We start from the raw sequence: 16,473 nt of genomic DNA on the forward strand, positions 1-16,473 counted from the left end.
TACACTTGGCACAATGCAGTCAGACAAGTACCGTTCTCCTGGCAACCGCCAAACCCAGACTCGTCCATCAGATTGCCAGATGGAGAAGCGTGATTCGTCACTCCAGAGAACGCGTCTCCACTGCTCTAGAGTCCAGTGGCGGCGTGCTTTACACCACTGCATCCGACGCTTTGCATTGCACTTGATGTATGGCTTGGATGCAGCTGCTCGGCCATGGAAACCCATTCCATGAAGCTCTCTGCGCACTGTTCTTGAGCTAATCTGAAGGCCACATGAAGTTTGGAGGTCTGTAGCGATTGACTCTGCAGAAAGTTGGCGACCTCTTCGCACTATGTGCCTCAGCATCCGCTGACCCCGCTCCGTCAGTTTACGTGGCCTACCACTTCGTGGCTGAGTTGCTGTCATTCCCAAACACTTCCACGTTCTTATAATACAGCTGACAGTTGACTGTGGAATATTTAGGAGCGAGGAAATTTCACAACTGGATTTGTTGCACAGGTGGCATCCTATCACAGTTCCACGCTGGAATTCACTGAGCTCCTGAGAGCGACCCATTCTTTCACAAATGTTTGTAAAAACAGTCTGCATGCCTAGGTGCTTGATTTTATACACCTGTGGCCATGGAAGTGATTGGAACACCTGATTCTGATTATTTGGATGGGTGAGCGAATACTTTTGGCAATATAGTGTATGTAGTCATATGTTGAAAAATTCCTCAATCCTAAAAAGACAATAATTGAGGCAGATCCAGCCTTGCTGTTGCTTTTTTAGTAGGATTATGGTTGTACAATATGTGATCTACCTGAAATATTTATTAAACCATAAAGTTGATAATTTAATGAAAGAACATTCTAAACATATCCACTGCATTATAATGGGGAGAATGTGGCAGGAGGCGGTTTCAAGTTAAGGAGGGTATAAGGGACAGGAGAATAAAGTACAATAATTTTTCAAATATGCTTTAAACAAAATATTGGGAATCTTTATGTGCATGATTATCAAGCTACATCAAACAATAGAGAAATAGACTTATATTAGACCTATAATGGACCTTTTTTATTAAAAATATATTTGTTTCAAGGCCTCCCATAGGAAATCAATGCATTACCTCCCATTTCACCATCACCATTGCATATTGTTACACTGAATCCTCTCCAATGTTTTCAATATCAAGGACTCTCCCATCAAACTGACTTAAACTGAATAAAAAAACCCTACACAAACCAAGTTACGGTCATGAATTTTATAGTATTCAAATGTGCATTTTAAATTGACTTTTAAATAAAACTGTTTATTTAGCTTTACAGTATACATGTATCTTAGTTACAGCTGATTATAAGAACACTTTGGCTAAATAAATAGATAATCTGAGACTAATTTCTCTTTCACTCTTTGGTCTTGTAATCAGCAACTAAAATTCCAAAATACTTCATTGTTTGTTAGCATGAGCTCAGACAGCACTTACAAGGGTAAGCTATAAATGAACAGAAGTGAACCACTAGCTTGATGGAATAGGAGTTTATTCTAAGATTACTTATGTATGAAATCTATGGTAGATAATAATGACATTCAACCAAAAGTTTTAATAGCATCCAGAAAAAAGAAAGAGAACAAGAGTGAATACTGGTGTGTCTCTTCAGCACTGAAAAGAGAGAGTAGAATGGCTTGAAAACTGATACAGAGCTTTGATTGGTTCTGGTAGGAATTTGTCATCCTCACAAACAGTAATAGTATACCATGCACAAAAAACCAAAACAAACAAAAGAAAACAAAACACAACTGTTCTGACAGTTTTTTGTAGATGTAGCTTACAAAAGCACCAGACTTTTGGGTGCATACATTTGATCCAACATAGCAGTTACACTCCTTGCACATCTGCATCCACACTGACACATGACACATGCACATGTGCTTGTCCATGAAGGGCAGTGCTTTGGAGAAATGTTCAGATAGACTAATACTAGGTAAACGGTTTCATACAGAGAACTGGACAAGCTTTACTGGTTCTTGTCTTATTTCATGAATTTTACTTACCTACTTGACTTATTCTTTATGGATTTAAATGATGCATTTGACCTACGTTTTATGGTTATTTTTCTATAAAATAAAAGCACGAATTATTATAATAACCGAAATCTTTTCTAGCACCTGAGGGTTTCAACCTAAACCTGCTGTATGGTGGTGGCTACTGGAAAAGGAAGGCAGTCATACATGAGTACAAGCTTAGTCCTCCTAAAATTTGAAGTAAAATACCAAGCAGATTCCAAGAGACAGGATACAAACCACAAAAGCAAAACTATTGCACAGAAGCAGACTCTTTCAATAGCTATTTAACCCAACATATATGTTCCTTTAACTGAACAAATTCCAATATATCATGAATGCAAATCAGACATTGACCATGAAAGAAAATAAAATCTATTTACCAACTGTTTTTTTGAATCAATGGACAAAACCAAACTGGTCTGTATAATATTCATATATGAATATAGATATACATAATACAATACATATGATAAAATACCAGCTGTAAAGTAGCATTGAATTAGCACTAGAAGCTAATTGAATATCTTGAGAGTTTTATTTGTCAGAAATATTAGCCAGATGTTTTTGCCCTAATATTGTTTTAGTGTATGAGTATATATGCACAAACCTATGAATATGGAAGCTATACAAGCTTTTGTTACACCTTTTTTTAGCTTAATCACAGAAATAATCTTTAAAATTAAACAAAAAGGGATTTTTCCTATATTAGTATACCAGTAGTCAAATTTCATGTATACAATCTTTGATAAAAGTATTGTAAAGTCAAGACCAATTCTATCGTTGTTGCTGTACATGGAAGACATTCAGGTTTGCGAACAAAAGATGAGTGTGATGACTGAGATGATGAAACAAAATTTCAGATTTAATTTCCTGTTTTTTCGAACCCACCCATTTTAATCAAAAATAGTGTAACATTTGACAGGTGTTTCTTGTTGGGTTTCTCGTGTGAAGACTGTAATTGTTTTGAAAAGATAGAGCTGTCTATGGAAAACATGCAAGCTGAGAAGTCGAAAAAATAGGCAAAATCAGACATTGCAGAAGGATTGGGAATGTACTGAAAAAATGAAACCACTGGTGTACTAACAGCCAGACATCTAACAGGTTGGCCAAGGAAAACAAGCAGCAATTTATGACAGAAAAAAACAGAATACCCCCCAAAAAAATACCAAAAACCACAGACAGTGACATCAACTACCTCCAGAGGAGAGGGGTGAAGGTAACAGAATCTACCATTTGAAGAAGAATTTTGGGAACCAAATATATAGTGGCCATACCACAAGATGAAAACCACTCATCAACATTAAGAATCAAAAGGTAAGGTTTGGAAGTTGTAAATAAATAGAGAGACTAGCCACAAATGTTCTGGAATAGTATGCCTCTACAAAAGTGATGGAAACATGAAGGTTTGGTAAATGAAAGTATCTGCTTATGATTCATGAGCATGGTGGTGTCATAGCAAGGGCTTGCATGGTGGCTTCAGCAACAGGCTAACTATTCTTGATTATGTAACTAATGATGGGAACAGTAGAATAAATTTAAATAAAAACCTCCAGAAACAACCTAGCTGCCAATGTACAGATAAATGCATCCAGTCTAGAAACCTCATCAGACAAGGCAATGACTCAAAACACACTGTCAACAGAACAAATGACTTCATCAGGGGTAAAAAAAGTGGAAGGTTTTACTGGCCAAGTCAATCACCAGACCTTAATTAAATTGACAATGCATTTTTCCTCCTGAGGAAAAGACTGAAAGAACAAATTCCACCTGAACTAACCATAAAGGAAAGAAGCTGCAGTACAAACCAAAATGAATGAAAGAGTGCAACAGTATGGTGATATCAATGGGTTGCTAGCTCAATGCAGCTATTGCAAGTAAGGGATATGCAATCAAATATTATATTTTATTTATTTTAAGACTACCTGTTCCAATACAATTCTGTTTTACACACCTAAAATGTGTGTGGTCTGATACAAAAAGTAGCATCTTCTAAATTGTTTCTCACATCTAGGATTGAATTTTAGGAAATGAATGATAAAATACTGACCTACCATCTCATATTCATCAATCATCAATTTATCTCAAACCCAGATGTCTTGCATGGCAAATACAAACAAACATGAGTTTTTAAATAATAATAATAATAATAATAATAATAATAATAATAATAAAACAGTAAAACAAAAGCAATTTGTTGAAAATAGGAATTGTTGACATTTTTTCATCTGCCTAATGTTATTCTGTATCAGCTCCATCTTCTACACAATAATTAAATTGCAGAGATGATGACAGATTAATTATTATTTTGTTTGTTTACAGGCAATTGCTAACAGCATCCTGTCTGGCATTGAAGTAGTGAAAGCCATGCTACTCTGTGAGTGGTGCTTTTTTTGGCTTGGCTCTCTTCTTAACAGGAGGCTGCAAATCTCTATTGTGGGTTAGATTTTTACCATCTGTTGGTGTTGGGATATTGTTGGGTATGGTGCAGGCTGGGTTCTGGCTTGATGTTTGGATAGGTAATAAGCTTGTATTAAGATTTAAGGTTTGGTGATTCATGGAAGGTCCAACTCTACTATTCAGAGTCTTTTCTCGGGTGGACGCTCTTTCAACAAGATGTTCTTTGGGTTTCCGACCCCTTTTCTTCCAGGGTACTCCATTTTTCATGTCTTTCTGCAGCTTGTTGCTCTGTGAATCTTTGGTCTTGTTGTTAGACACTTGGCCTGTTGCTCGAAACCAATTCTGAATTAAAATGAGGGGACAGCAGGGTGTGCGGAATAAATTATTTGTATAGGAATGTGCATGACACTCTATGTGGGTAAATATTGTGTGTGACATAGTGGGTGGGTGGCTGGTTGTTTTTGTGCATGTTTTATGGCTCACCTGAGAGTGTGTCTTACAAATGTGGTATTTTACCCCACTTTCAGAGCTGAATTCCTTCTGGCACAGTAAGCATGTATACTTCCCCACAATGAAACCTCCCTGTTTGGAGTAGAAATAAACTGAGTCAAAAAGAAAATGTGCATAATATCAATATGGATATCTATTTCCTTTCCAATTTCACCTCGTTCATGAACTCCAATTTATTTGGTGTTGAAGACAGTATGCATCAACAAATGCAAAAAATATCTTGATAGACTACTTACATTAACAAGCTATGTAATATAGTGATTTGTTAATGATTATTGATATTGATTTGTTTATCAATGGTAACTGTCTCAATTGGAGATGAAAGAAATGTGTAATGTATCGTCAGAAGAGGTGAAAGCAGAATCCATATGCGGCATGTGTATTACACAGCAATTGGGCAAAAAATCCAAATCAGCTTGCAAAAATCAGAGTGATTGTTTTTGGCGCTGTTGGTGGTGTGAGCAGGTTTAAGGAGGGAGGCATGGAATGATAGGGAGATGTGATAATTAGCTGGTAATTGGAGGTGGTAAGTCACCAGTTTGATTTGTCTCATTATTTTGAACAGGCCAATGCATTTAGGATTTTTGTTGAAAGCCATACCATCTGTCCTGGCTGATACTGCGGATATGGGTGCTTTCAGCAATTGGCCTGAATTTTGCTCTTTCAAGCCGCACATTTTCCCAAACTTCTCTACTTTGCTGAGTCGGATGGTTCCACTGACAATGGGCATAAAGGAGACTGGTATCCAAGGACACACTGAAAGAGGGTGAGGCCCATGGATAATTGGGTCTGAAGAAACTCACTCTCTTAGTGTTGTTCCTGGCTGCAGTGAGCTCACAGATATAGACTCAGTTACTGGTTTAAACGTTCCACCTGGCCATTGGACTGTGGGTGGTAGCTTGGTGTTTGGCTGAAGTTGAGCCCCAAGCTACAACAAAAAAAAGGCTCTCCAGACCCTTGCTGGATACTATGTCCTCTGGGATCCCATAATTTCGGAACACACAGACAAACAATGGCTTAGCTGTCTCCATCACAGTAGGGAGGCCCTTCAGGGGAATTAGCTTTCAGGCTTTGGAGAAGCAATCAACTGCCACTAGAACAGTGGTTGGGGAGGTCTGAGAACTGGGGAGGTTGGTCATGAAATCCACCACAATATGAGACCACAGGTGATGTGGCATGAGGAGAGGTTCAATAAGGCCAGCTGCTAATTGTTTACTCAACATAATTTCTGATGTCTGCTGACAACAAGGGCCACCAAAAGGTATTCTGGATGAGCCTAGAGGTTCTATGAATGCCTGGGTGCCCAGAACTGGGGGAGGTATGAACCCACTGGGCAGTTCTCTTTTGGAGGTTGACGGGTACATACTGTTGTGTAGGGTCGGACACTCTGGGCGGCAGAACTTCGTTGAGATCGGCACACTGAATCTCTTCCATAATATCCAAACATATAGGGGCTATAATAAGAGAAGCGGGCAGAATGGGTTTAGGATCCAGGCCTCTGTTTCAGGGATCATGGTGGCGGGAGAGGGTGTCTGCTTTGCCGTTCTTCCGCATTCTGATCAGTATGTGACCGTAAAGTTACAATGGGTAAGGAAGCTCTCTTTAAGCCACTCTAAAGCTTTTTGGGCTGTCTCTGACCAGAGGAGATTCTTGGGTTTGCCATGCAAAATGGTTGTGAGGAACACTATAATTATAGATGAACCATCAGTAAAAGTAAGGGAACATTTGTAAGTCCTTGATTCTGGATGGGGCCAGCCACTCAGTTTACTGCCTTTATCTTTCTTCAGTCCATTTCCATTCCCTGGCTGCTAATTATGTACCCCAGACAGTGTGGGTGAATTTTTTGGTGAAATTTACTTTTCTCCACCTTGAAAAAAGCTGATGTTGCTGTAATCAGTTCAACACTAAGCAGACATGGTTAACATGGGTTGCATACATCTTAGAGTAGATTAGGATGGTTCTCACTTACACAATAGTTAAGGAGATCCTTGAATACTTTATTCACAAAGAATTGAAAGACCAAATTGAAAGATGTGAAGATTGAAGATGTCAGGCTATACAGCATCACAAAGTATTCATAGTGACCCCCTGAAGTCAGAAATGCCATCCTCTACATGTCTCTTTTACACCCTCTCTGATACCTTGATAAGGTTGTATGCCCTCCTTAAGCCCAACTTGGTAAATACATGTGCCTCCTGGAGCTGTTCCAGGGCAAGGGGAACCAGAGGTAACAGAGGTAAACTGTCCTTTTTCTAAAGAAAGAAAAATCCTGAGGTGGCCGGAGATGTGGAGGGTCATACAAAGCTTGATGCCAAGGCCACCTCAACATACTCTTCCATGGCCCATGGGGATTATGGGCATTGAGCCAGGGGAATCCTAGGATGAGGATTATCTGGTGAGGATGTTACTAACATCAGTTCCTCAACATGGAACAGCCCCACCTGGAATATGATTGAAGCAGTCTGGTGGCTTATGTAGTTGAGGGCCCTCCTTGGTAGACCACAAGCACTTCTTGTGTAGCACAGTGTGAGTGTGGTATAAATTTGAAACCCGGAAGTACTCCCTCTGTTGTGTCGGGGGGAGTGCAGGTGGTGCCAACATAACCCATTTTTTTTGCGGATTTTCCCGGTATATTGCGGTATCCACCAACCTTATAGTGAATTGTTTTTATGCTGAAATAATGTGATTTATTAATAAAAATATAATTATTAATTACAAAATATAAACATTAATTAAAATGAAGTAAAATGTTAATAATATATAAAATACAAAATAAAATATATAAAAAAGTAGCATTGTTTAGGAAAGCGCGGTGCGGGGATGCTGAAAATCAAAATACAGTACGGCTGGAGGAACGAGTCTGGCCAGTTGCAATGCCCCATTCATTTAATGGCCACTGGCTATGCGTGCAGAATTCTCCAGCATCCCACTTCTTCGCGTGTCACTGTCCCGAGCGTTTTGTTTTGTTCTGTTCTGTGTACGCTGTATTTTTACAGTTTTCTGCAAGCCCTATTATGTCACCCAAACACTCCAAATCACCTTCTAAGGCTTCTGGCTAGGAACATACATACATACATACATACAGTACTCACTATAAATGTGACATTTCTACGGATTTACCCCAAATTCATCTCGCTATATGCTTGCAAATGTTTTCTGTGTGTGTTTAAAGAGTGAGGGAGGGTAATTTACGGCTTAAACAATAAAAAAAAGCATTTGGGGGTGGTGTCCATGTATCGCAGATTTTTGTTTATCGCGGGTGGTTTTGGAACGTAAACACTGATAAACGGGGGACTACTGTATTTAAACAATTACAATTTATACACTGTTTTTAATAGTAAGAATATATTAACCATTTGTGGTCATAAGCAACACTAATAAAAGTAATTATTGATTTATGTGACTGTGTATATTTACAAATATTCTGACAGGCTGTAAATATAAATGACTATTGAACATATAAATGCTCATAGACCACAGAAGTCAGGTTGTACCTTGATGCAGCTGGTAAGATGAGCTTTGAGCCCTGATACACTTGAATAAATGGCTTCACAACTCTGTCAGGGGAAATAAGCAAATTATTACAAAAGGGACCACAGGCAATCAAAAAACTCTTGCAGCTTAGATGCTATTGTATCTCAGGTATATATGGTCAGTGATTTTATTTTTACATTTTATTTAATTAAAATAATGCATTGGTTTATTAGAAAGAGTGTACTACTTACACTATTGGGACAACAGATGAAACCTTTTTCCTTCACTTCATTTTTCCAAGTATCCAAGGTTTCAGGGTTATAGGTGGGAAGGCCCGGTCGTGTGTAATTTAGCTAAAAGACAAAAAGGGAGAACAATGCCGAGATCCTGGAGAAGTAAGCTATTAGCACTGACGTGTCAATTGTGGTTGTTCATCAGACCTAGTGGCACCTTTCATATGAAAAACAGTTCAAAGTGGTTTACAAAATAACAAATATATAAACCATTAAATGATATATGGCAATGGATTAGCATTTAAACATTAAAAGATATATAATTAATACATTGTGGCAGCATGGTCAGGTCAACTGGTGGGTTGAATTGGCAAGTAATCATGTGAATTCTCAAAGTCAGCCATAATTTTCTCCAGGAGATAAAGTGCTTGAAATGCTTCCCACATGAAGCTTTAAATTACTTGCTATATTGCTGTATTTCTATAGTTAAATGAAAAGAAGTTAGAAGTTATGATTATTGGAAGCAAAACACAAAGGAAAGACATTCTGATGGGAATCACTGTGGACTGGCGATAACCAATGTTATGCTTCTTAATTATGCTAATGTAGAACCTGGCATGTGAAGGTGGGTGGTAAAGGTGACTCAGGAGCTTTGAGTTTGTTTATTTTTCCCACTTGAGCTTTTTAGTGTGCTTTCAACACTTACCTTAAAAAAAAGAAAAAGAAAACACTGTCCCAATATTTTCACACTTTACTCTAGTTAATCAACACATTTCAAGCTCATGCCCTGGCATGAGTGGGAGTATGTTTGTTTTTTGTGCAATATCTGTCCGCTCTGTCCATCACTCTTTTTCTGACTGTGTTCACTTTTTCATCAATGAAAGGACGAACAAAACACACATTTAAGTAAACTGAGTTGAGAATCACCATGTTACTACTAGTTCAACTTGAAGCATGCCACAGATGCCTCAGCCACAAAATAAAAGCATATAGAAGGTGAAAAGGTGTATATGCACAAAATAAAAGCATATAGAAGGTGAATCAAAAATAATAGGTCTGAGTACCTGGACATTTACATCAATTAAAGACTTGGCCTGCCTAACTTTTTAATCAATCAAATAGAATTTAATGATTGACTGTATCAAAAGCAGCACATAGTTATACCAATACCAGGTTTCCAGTGTCTGTTAACTTTCAGATCATTTAAAACCCTGAGAAGTGCTGTTTTTGTGCTGTGACAAGACAGGAAGCCAAACTGAATGTTTCATTAAGATGGTTTGCATTATGATAATCATTCAACAGGATAGACACAACTTCTTTAATAACTTTGCCAAGAAATGGAAAGTTTAAGATAGGTCAGTAATTATTCAGTACAACAAGACAACAATGACCTGACAACATCTGTTTGATTAAGAATAATCCCCTGTTGCAATGATAGATATAATGAACTTAACGTTTTTTGAAGAATGTGTTGATATGAGATCATGAAAACTGTATTACTTAAAAATTACTTAGTAGTGAAATTACATCCAGGAACATTTCTAAGCCAATCGCTTTAAAAGACGACACCTGTCATAAAATTCCCTCTCAAAACTACTAGTCCAGATGACATTCCATCCTCACCATTCAATCTATTGTCATGCTGTTTTGGCCAAGTTGAACTGTTTATCTTTTGAAGAAAGACGTCTTTTTCTTAGCACTCCAAATGATCTCTCTTTTTCTTCTGGTATGTGTACATCTGACATGTCTGAGGCTTTTGATGTCCTTCCCCAATACCTATCCAGCTTTCTAAGGTCCCATCCAAATAGTGGGCCACACACTCCAACAAATAAGATCAGGTACAGTAAAGGTATGTTGCTAACCTTCATTCATCAACCCCTGTGTAAACAGTATCCTCTGTCTGGAGGAGGGTATTCATTGACATGCTGCTCGAGCAGAGTGTTATTAAACCCTCCTGTTTGCTATACAATACACCTGTAAACTAATCGTAAGGGCTAGTATTTTCGAAAGATTTGCAGCGCATTAATGATCTAGTGATACCACTTAGCCTAAGTGAGCCATCTATATTATCTGACATACCACATGGTCATGACCATTTTACTGTCATTGATCTCTGTAGTGTCTTTTTCAATATCCCTGTCAGGAATACTAAAAACATATCTAGCCATCACACTACTCCTATAAAGGGAAGTTTCAGAAACCTCGACAGGCAGTATATATAGCCATGGTTTAGAGAATGACACAAATATTAATTTTCACAAAGTCTGCTCCTTCAGTGTTTTTAGATCTTTTTTCAGATGTTACTATGGTATACTTACAGGCATAATTACAAGCATTTCATGTGTCAAAGGCTTTTATTGACAATTACATTAAGTTTATGCAAAAAGTCAATATTTGCAGTGTTGATCCTTCTTTTTCAAGACCTCTGCGATTCATCCTGGCATGCTGTCAATCTCAATGGGATTAAATTCTGGGGAGTTTCCTGGCCACGGACCCAAAATTTTGATGTTTTGTTCCCTGTGCCACTTAGTTACCACTTTTGCCTTATGGCTAGGTGCTCCATCATGCTGGAAAAGGCATTTTACATCACCAAGCTGTTCTTGGATGGTTGGGAGAAGTTGCTCTCTGAGGATGTTTTTGTACCATTCTTTATTCATGGCTGTGTTCACACCTGCCTGCTACCATTCCTGAGCAAACTTTTCTTTAGAAATCAATCTTAGGGGATGGTCCTGGTACTTGCTAGACTTTCTTTCTTCACAACAGTTGGACCTCTCTCCTTGTAGTTCTTGATGATCTGATAAATGGTTTTCTTTTTGTGCAAACCAATGATGACTGCACATGTTTCTTTGCAGGCAACCATGGTTAACAGAGGAAGAACAAAGATTTCCAGAACCACCCTCCTTTTGAAGTTTCCAGTCTGTTATTCTAACTCGATCAGCATGACAGAGTGATTTCCAGCCTTGTCCTCGTCAAAACTCTCACCGGTTTTAACGAGAGAATCACTGACATGATGTCAGCTGGTCCTTTTGTGGCAGGGCTGAAATGTAATGGAATGTTTTTTGGGGGGATTAAATAAATTTTCATGGCTAAGAGGGACATTGCAATTAATTGCAATTCATCTGATCACAATTCATAACATTCTGGAGTACATGCAAATTGCCATCATAAAAACTGAGCCAACAGACTTTGTGAAAATTAATATTTGTGACATTCTCAAAACTTTTGGCCACGGCTGTACAGTTAAGCAGGATATAGGCTACATTTGTTGTGCTGCACACAATTCAATATGAACAGACCACTGTTGATATTATAGACAGGCTCCTTATACCTACTTTTATCAAACCCTAAAGTATATGATGGAAATAAAAAGTCAAAGCACCAGTGTTGTTGTTTTTTTTTTTGCATTTACACTCAGGTTCAAAAGAATTTGGCATACAATTCATTAATAAAATGATTCTAATTGCCCCCCAAAAATGTCCAGCTGTAGGATTTTCTTCTTGGTTTCATCTTACTGCTAAAGCCATGGTCTGCTTCAAAACTTACACAGCATGCAGAACAGGCTGTCTCTTCAAAACTGACATAAGGACCAAATAAAAGATAAAGGCTTACCTTCTCCTGCAGTGTTTTTCTCAGAACACATTTGTATTCTGTTTATTGCTAGACAGCAAGCAATAGACAGCTAGTATAACAATCACACATGCACCTTAAAACAAACCACTAGAAAATTAGACTGTTTATGGCATTAAACTAAATTGGTATTATTACAAGAAGCATGGAAGGAGAGCCTTCTGAGCTACAAAAAATATTCTGATAGGTTAGATCTCTCCATGGTAATGAAAAGAAATAATCCGATTTTTATTTAATCCTGTAGTAAAATGATCTAGAAATAAGACCACCACAAACATGCACATCATCAATATGCAGCTGCAAGGACTTCATGAATTATTTTAATAGTATGTTTTAAACAAACAGATTACCCGGGCCTCGAACCCTGTCAGCTGTCCAATAGGCCAATAGGCCAATAGGCCGATAGGCCAATATCAAAGCCCACCTTTATTTAAGAACCTAGAAAAGGTTGCAGCACAGCAGTTATGCTCATACCTACACAGGAATAACAAATGTATCAGTCAGGATTCAGGCCTCATCATAGAATAGAGACAGCAATGGTTAAGGTGGTAAATTACCTACCACTGGCCTCTGATCAAGGTCGTGTCTCCCTGCTGGTGTTGCTTAACCTTAATGCAGATTTTGACATCATTGATTATACTAATCTACTTTGTTTGCAGTTAAGGGAACAACCCTCTTCCAGCTCAGGTCTTATTTGACTGATCATTTTCACTTTGCAGATGTAACTGGTGTCTTCTCTATGGATACCAAGGTATGTTTAGTGTTCTGCAAGGACCTATTTCAGGCTCACTGCTTTTTCCCTTATACTGTATATACTACCTCTGGGTAAAATTATTTGCTTACACTGTTATGATAATGACACACAGTTGTATGTTTCAGCAAAGCCAGATAAATAATGCAGAGGAATGGGTAAAAGACATTTGACTGTGGATGCTTATTGACTTTCTACTACTTAATTTTGACACGACAAAAGTACTTGTATAAGAAGCACATGTAGCCAGAAGTACAGCAGATCTGGAGGGTTCATGGGAATAGAGAGTTTTGGTGAACTGGGATGTTTGGATGTTGTCCAACATGAAAATGTTTGAGCTAGGTCCAAATAAAGGGAAATTGTAATGCTACAGCATTCTAATGCTTCCTATGCAATTGTGTGCTTTCAACTTTGTGTAAGGCCTACATATCAGTGTGGTGGTTAGGTTTCCACAAACATTTGGCCATATAGTGTATGCAACCATCCAGGTTGCAGTGCTCAAATACATGTTAACTAATATTCAAAAAGTGAGAAACTTAAACTTGTTATGACCTGACAATTAAATAATATAATAAAGAGAATCATATGTTATGTATATAAAACCCTATGGCTATTATTTGTCCATGAATGGTTGCCTGAAACTTAATTGCATAAAGGAACAGCCTTCTCCTTCCTCACCCTCTTAATATCAGGGACAAGGTCATCTTTGATGCGACGTTTTGTTCCCCAATCCTTAGCCAGTTCATCCTCTGCAATCTCCTGCAGGTGGAATACAGCTACCTGAGCCGAGCGCCTCCTCACCCTGCCACTGGGAGTGCGCTCTAGGTCCAACAACTCCTCAGCCTCCATTATGGCATCCTTTTTATTCTTTCTCTTCTCCTCCATTCTTTTCTTAATTTTCATATGGGCTGGATCTGGTTTTGCCTTGTCAGTGGGAGACTGCTCTTTCTCTTCCTCCTTTACACTATCCAACTCCATTTCTTCACTGATGGGTGCCTGAAAAGGAATTTCTGCTCAATTAAATGTGCTTAATTGTCAATAATTCACAACAGTTCATCATATATTTAGTTCAGAAGGTTTTAGGTTTTAGTTTGGGGAGTTTGTTTTAACACACACACACAAACTGTTACAAACTGTCAGGTTTGTTTGCTCATTATGTCCACTTGTATCTTTCTTTTCAACAAGGCAACGAGGCTCAATGTTTTTTTGTTTTCATGCCATTCTGTGTAAACTCTTAAGACCATTAAGTGTAAAATTCCTAGGAGATCAGCAGTTTCTGAAATACTCACACTAGCCCTCCAAACATGCCACAATCACAGGGTCACAGTGTTCACAACTTTTCTTTATTCTGTTGTTTCTTATGAACAATACCACTTAAACTTTTGCATTGCATTATTGTCACATATTTGGCTGATTAAATAAGTGTATGAATGTGCAGGTATGAGTATACAGGATTGTCACTGATAAACTGTTAAATAATTTTTTAAATATTTAAAAAAAATTGTAAGTTTATTCATTATGATGCTCAGAATTGATAAAAGAGGCTCAAGCCCCTGTTCTTTGCAGTTCAAGAGGGCACAAGCACATTCCAAATAACCAGGAACTACATTCTGTGATGCAAACAATACCAAAACACAATCCAAGAGGGCGAACTGAATAAACAGAGCAAATGGCCAACACAGAAAACAGTAGCAATGGAAACAAAGGAATGGATTGGTATGATAGCTAACTAACAATGCTTCATGTAATGGCGACGGTGAGGCTGGGTTAAATGTCCATTCTACCGGAAAGGGAAGCATGACCCAGAATTCCGGCGATGGCTCTATCTGATGGGTAGGAGGTGGAATTGCGGGTGGATCCATTACAATAGGCAAGAAAATCTTTGGCAGGAAGGAATTTATGTTAAAACTATAATGAATGATGGATTTGGTCCGGAGTTTTACAAAAAAAATGAGCCAATGCGTTTTAGAACCGCTAAGAGATATGTACATTGATTCGTTTAAAAAGGGGCGTTTACCAGCAACCTTAAACATGGCATATATCTCATTGATCCAGAAAAAAAACAAACCGTCAGATAAATGCGGTTCCTATAAGCTTATACATATGTTAAATGTGGATTGTAAACTGTTATCTAAGCTTTTGGCGAGGAGACTTGAGTTGCTCCTTCCTCTGCTAATTAATCCGGATCAGACTGGTTTTATTCAACAATGGCTGTCATATTCCAATATTAGGAGACTGCTTAATGTAATACAGTTTGCACAAAAATCCAAGGATCCAAGTGCTGGCCATTTCCTTAGGCTTTGTCCAGTAATCACAAAGTATTGGAATGGGGTGGCCCAGAAAGTGGGGGAGATCCTTAACGTGACCCTCACCAAGGATCCAGGTTTTTTCTTACTTGGTTTACCTGCAAAGAATGTTGCTTTAACATACAACAGGTTCCTACTTTGCGATAAGCTCCAGCTACTTGATAGAAAATGCATTCTTATTGAGTAGTGTCACCCTAGGCCTCCATTGCTCACCCTTTGGTATAAAGAGATCTTTAGAATTTTACCTTTGGAGAGATGGGGAGACAGTACCTCGTTTGAAGAGTTATGGGGGCCTGTCTTGGAGCATCTTCCAACCAGTGTACAAGAGATTATATTTAAGCGAAGATTTGAATTTCAATAAACATTTCCTTTTCACTGAACCACAATGCAAAAAAGAGAAAAATCCATCCTTTAATTGAAGTACAATTATTCAGTGGAAAGAAATATCCCACATTAAGAATTTTTTTTTTTTTTTTTTTTAAATCATGTGTGCCACAATTATTGGCACCCCTGATGTTAATACTTCGTACAACCCCCTTTTGCCAACAAGACAGCACTTAATGTCCTCCTATAACATTTGACAAGATTGGAGAATACAGAGAGAGGGATCTTTGACCATTCCTCTTTGCACAATCTCTCTAGATCATCCAGAGTCCTGGGTCCTCTCTTATGCTCTTCAGCTCACCCCACAGGTTTTCAATTGGGTTGAGGTCTGGGGACTGAGATGGCCATGGGAGGAGCTTGATTTCGTGTCTGCTGAACCATTTTTGTGTAGATTTCGCCACGTTTTGGGTCCTTATCCTGCTGAAAGACCCAATGACGACCCATCTTTAGCGTTCTGACAGAGGCCATCAGGTTCTGATTTAAAATGTCCTGGTATTTTAAAGAGTTTATGATGCCATGCACTCTAACAAGGTTCCCAGGGCCTTTGGAAGAGAAACAGACTCACAGCATCACAGATCCTCTACCATCCTTCACAGTGGGCATGAGGTGCTTTTCCGCATACTCATCTTTTGTTTTACGCCAGACCCACTTGTTTGTTGCCAAAAAGCTCTATCTTGGTCTCATCTGACCAAAGCACATGGTCCTAGTTGAAGTCCCAGTTCTGTTTAGCAAACTCCCGACGTTT

General features: G+C 38.4%; 1 protein-coding gene across 12 annotated transcripts in view; it reads right to left on the reverse strand.

Annotated features, from left to right (window-relative positions):
- Positions 1 to 1,503: 1,503 nt before the first annotated feature.
- The window catches only part of znf512b (zinc finger protein 512B), an 85,754-nt gene continuing 70,784 nt past the window's right edge, over positions 1,504 to 16,473 (reverse strand). For 11 of the 12 annotated variants that reach the window (XM_058409607.1, XM_058409610.1, XM_058409614.1 and 8 more), the window contains 5 exons: positions 13,717 to 14,034; positions 8,679 to 8,780; positions 8,448 to 8,510; positions 4,927 to 5,025; positions 1,504 to 4,785 (listed from right to left, as the gene is read on the reverse strand). In XM_058409607.1, coding sequence (XP_058265590.1) covers positions 4,414 to 4,785; positions 4,927 to 5,025; positions 8,448 to 8,510; positions 8,679 to 8,780; positions 13,717 to 14,034 — 954 coding nt within the window. In that variant the 3' untranslated portion in view covers positions 1,504 to 4,413. The remainder of the gene's footprint in view (positions 4,786 to 4,926; positions 5,026 to 8,447; positions 8,511 to 8,678; positions 8,781 to 13,716; positions 14,035 to 16,473) is intronic. The other variant, XM_058409611.1, reaches the window with a different exon arrangement.

This window comes from Hemibagrus wyckioides, linkage group LG15 (assembly GCF_019097595.1).
Source record: "Hemibagrus wyckioides isolate EC202008001 linkage group LG15, SWU_Hwy_1.0, whole genome shotgun sequence".
NCBI classification, from domain to species: domain Eukaryota; kingdom Metazoa; phylum Chordata; class Actinopteri; order Siluriformes; family Bagridae; genus Hemibagrus; species Hemibagrus wyckioides.